Source organism: Carettochelys insculpta, chromosome 6 (genome assembly GCF_033958435.1).
Source record: "Carettochelys insculpta isolate YL-2023 chromosome 6, ASM3395843v1, whole genome shotgun sequence".
Classification (NCBI taxonomy): Eukaryota; Metazoa; Chordata; order Testudines; family Carettochelyidae; genus Carettochelys; species Carettochelys insculpta.
The window spans coordinates 118341931-118345980 of record NC_134142.1 but is presented as its reverse complement, the minus strand read 5'-3'; the positions used below and the strand labels follow the sequence as shown (position 1 = coordinate 118345980).

The 4050-nt window shown below is 53.9% G+C and overlaps 1 protein-coding gene across 1 annotated transcript in view; it reads left to right on the top strand.

The window, feature by feature from the left end:
- The first annotated feature begins 1058 nt into the window (after nucleotides 1–1058).
- Nucleotides 1059–4050, top strand: part of LOC142014837 (inner centromere protein-like) — a 28724-nt gene continuing 25732 nt past the window's right edge. The window contains exons 1-2 of the mRNA XM_074998023.1: nucleotides 1059–1192; nucleotides 2350–2463. Of these exons, the coding sequence (XP_074854124.1) occupies nucleotides 1062–1192; nucleotides 2350–2463 (245 nt within the window). The 5' untranslated portion in view covers nucleotides 1059–1061. The remainder of the gene's footprint in view (nucleotides 1193–2349; nucleotides 2464–4050) is intronic.

Genomic DNA, 4050 nt, shown 5'->3' with positions numbered 1-4050 from the left:
GGCTCCGTCCGTCCGTCCGTCCGTCTGTCCGCGGCCGGCGCACTCCCAGGCAGGCCTCTGGCAAAGCAACTTCCTTTCCCCAGAGCGCGCTGCGCTGCCACCCGCCTCAACTTTCAAATCTAACTGTCCGCGAAACGCGTGTCGTCACACCCCCGCTGCCCAATCACACAGCGCGGATGGAGGACGCGCGCCCCTATTGGCCCAGGGATACACGAGTGTCACCGTCCTGGGCGCAAGGGGGCGTGCACCGCCCACACCATAGACGCCAAAGCAGGCCCTTCTAGCCGCTGGCTCCCTAGAATCTACGATGCTCAGGAATCAGCCCTTGGCAGGAGCTCGCTGGTGCGGATGGGCGGTGGGGAGTCCTTGCGGAATCGCTCCGCCCGGCCCTGACGGACAGATGAGAAAACCAATGGATTTGGCGCTTCCGGCAAGGCGCTTTGTGATTGGCGCGGATGCGGATGACACAGCGGAAGTGGGGCACGTAGCGATGAAGGAATCGCTTCACTTAGCTGCGGGCTTCCCCTCAGCGGTTGCTGTAGCTGCCTCGCTCTCTGGCCTGGAGGCTCGTGCGGGGGGATGCGCTAGCTGGCGTCCGCTGCAGAGCAGAGCCCAGCCCAGCCCAGCCCGGGTTAGGGGACGGTTAGTACCTGCGGGGACGCCTGTCCCGTTTGCGCCTGCGCTCGGTACTCTCTACCTGCTGAGGCAGGGGGAGGGCAGGCGGCTGGGGCATTCTCCTGGGGGAGGGGGTGAGTAAAGAGCCCGGTTCTGTTCCCCTGGGGCGCCTTGGCCTCCTGGGGCTTAGCCCAGGGAGCCTGGTGGACCCCCAGAGCAGAGTGGGGCTAATGCTTGGAGCTCCCAGGTGAGTGGTGCTGATGCCTGCTAGGTGGGGGGGGCAAGGAGGCCCACCTGAGGATGTGGGTGGGGTTATGGGGAGCACCTCAACTAGCCTTTAACACTTAGGCAGCAGCGGAGGGGGGTGGTGCACTTACTAAGTGCTCCCCTGAGTCACCTGTGGTGCAAACGGTGCCCTCCTCCCACTCTGTGTTTCAGGCTGAGCCATGGCAGAAGGTCCGACTCACCTGCTGGAAGTTTGTCGTCAGAAGCTGTTGGAGTTCTTGCGCAGTGCGGAGTACAAACACTTGGCATGGCTGCGGGAAATTGAGGAGGAGGCCATGAAGATGTTTGATGGGTAGGGCCCTCTGGGCTGCCGAATGGTAGAGCTGTCTCTGATGCAGGGATTCTCAGCCAATGGGTTGTGACCCAAAGGTGGGTCACCATTAGATTTTCTCAGGGCTGCCAGCTGGGTGGCTCCAAGCCACATGTGGCTTTTTAAGGAGCCATTTGCAGCTGCTGTTGCTCACTCCTCTGACTCCCAGTCTCTGCCCTGCTGTGCTGAAATGGAACCCAACTTAATTGGTTTAATGGATGGCAGGAGGGATCTGGCTGTTAAACCAATTAAATCAAGTCCCATTCAGTGCAGCAGAGCAGAGCAGGGCAGGGCACTGACCGCGCTGCAGGTAGAGGAAGGGAGTAGGAGGGCTGAGGGGGAGCTGCACAGAGGAGGTAGCAGCCAGGCAAAGGAGCAGTGGAGGGCAGCAGCAGTGCTTGTGTGTGGTAGGTGTGGGAGGGGTGCAGTTTGGGGCTGCAATGGGTTTAAGCCTGGATGTGCGTGGGGGTGTGAATCAAGGTTTATACAAAACTTTTTCCCGGCGAGAACCTTCTTCCCCATGCCTCTCCCCCTGCCCCCCAGTTCAAATTGCCTTGGGCCACAAAGTCTTACTGAACTGTCAAAATGTGCTGCTGTCCCAAAATGGTTGGGAACCACTGCTCTCATGGCTTCATTTACATAATATTCCTTCTCTCCCAGTTGTCAGTATGATAGATCTTTCTGAGGGTGTCCATGAGTCTTCAGTCCTTCTGTGCCAGTGCACCCCTGTGAAAAGCAACTTTTGCTTGATGTATTTCCTGCTAGTCTTCTGTAGGATTATTACAATGAGAACTTTTAGACATTATAATTGAGATTCTCAGGAACTAGTTATGACATTCTCTGAGATTTCAAACTAAAGGCCACTTAGGAGCCTGGCTGTCCCATGTGGTACCATAACATTTCTTTTTGCCTTCACCTACTAGTGGTTTCCATTATCTGTATGTTAGGCAGTTTGTTTCAGCCTGTGCTGTTTAGTGATTGCAGTCTTGCTAGAATGTCCCTACCCTGCTGATCAGAAAGGCTTGCAGCACCTCTTGGCCTTGTCTCTGCTCAATGAACGCATTGCTGCTAAGGGATGAACAGCATGGCATTCAGGCAAGAAAGCAAATTCTGTTTCTTGTGTTCTGTTTCTTGAATAGCAACTTAAGTGCTGAACCTCAGCTGATGCCCAAAACACCATCACAGAAGAAACACCGTAGGAAGAAGAGCTCCTTATCTCTTCAAGATAAGAACAATGAACTCACCAGAAAAAGGTTGGTGGGCTGTGCATTTGAAAGCTTTTGTGTAGCATTGGTTTCACTGTTGCCTTTGTATAATTTGTCAATTTCGGCTCTTGATTTGGGATGGGGTGGGGAGAAGAAACCCACATTACAGAGAAACATAAAATTATGAAAACTCCAGAGACAGGGAATCTTAGTACTTGGAATACTTGTCAAATCCTCTCTCTCTCTCTTTCCATGGCCCCACCAACCATTTTCGGCTTGCTTTCTGGTGCAAAAATTTAAATTCAAAGGTTGTAAGGAAGATGAGTGTTTTCATGTTCCTGCCTTGCTGTGCTCATTCCTTAGGCTTCTCTCCTATACCAAATTTGCAAAGTACTCATTGTTTCCATTCAGAGCTGTCCTTGCAGTCCACTTCTCTACAACTCACAGTTTAACCTGTCTACAATAGTTATGCTGTTTGATACCTGCCATTAAAAACGTGTACACGGGACATTTGAGGGATACTATAGGAGTAACTACTTATTCCGGCAAAAGCTGTATGCCGTTGAATTGCTGCAAGCAAACGGGTCCGTAACAAGGGTGAGCTTATAACACAGGCAGCTGCAGCGCTCTGGCTGTTGGTGGTGGAGAAGGGGGCTGCTGGCTGCAGCTGCTGCGGGCAGCACAAGCTGAAAATGGCTCTTAAAGAGCCACATGCAGCTCAGACAGAGCTGGCTAACTGTTCCCTGTGAGGTGACCCTGCCCTGGCTGCAGCTACTGCAGGCGCTTGCGGTGCTCTCCCCCTCAGCCTGGGAACTAGGCAGCTGGGTTTCTAGGGGTGTCTCGGGGGGCTGCCAGGTGAGTGAGGCTTGGGGGAGAAGCTGGGTTTGTAGGACTGTCGGGAAGTTACCAGGTGAGTGGAGCTTGGGGGAGAAGCTGGGTTTGTAGGAGTGTCGGGGAGTTACCAGGTGAGTGGAGCTTGGGGGAGAAGCTTGGTTTGAAGATGCTGGGGGGGCTGCTGGGTGAGTAGAGCTCTGGGGAGAAGCTGGGTTTGGGGGGCTGGGGTGGATATAGAGGGGAAGAGCAGGCTGGGATCAGTTTGCCCCTTGCCACTCCCTCCTCTTTATCTCTGCTATCTGTTGCCCTGGCTACTCCTCTCCTCCCTGATCCATGAAGGGTGCAGCCTATTCAGTCAGCCCTCCTAGCTGCAGCCCAGCCACCTGGGTGCCAGTCCATGCAGCAGGCATGAGGGAGAAGCAGGCACCAGTGTCACCTGAGCTGCTTCCTGCTGGGGGTGGCTGACACCTCTTCTGTGACTCACTTTACCTCCCTGCCTATTTCTTTATCAGTACGCCAGATCAGATGGGATTCCTGCCTGCGAAGGAACCACACCGGCACAGTGGGGTTGAAATAACTGTTTACTTACTCTGTCTCACATGTAAATAGTCACATATACATGCTGCTGTTCTGGCTGGCTGTTAAGCAGAGGACACACCAAGTACCACTGTGGTGCTGATGTACTATTTACGGAGACGCTACCCAATTTTTACACCCCGGTATCTAATACTTATTCCCTGGGGTATTGCAGGTGGCTTGCAAAGAGCTACAAAGCGAGAAAGCCCTACATTGTCATCCCCG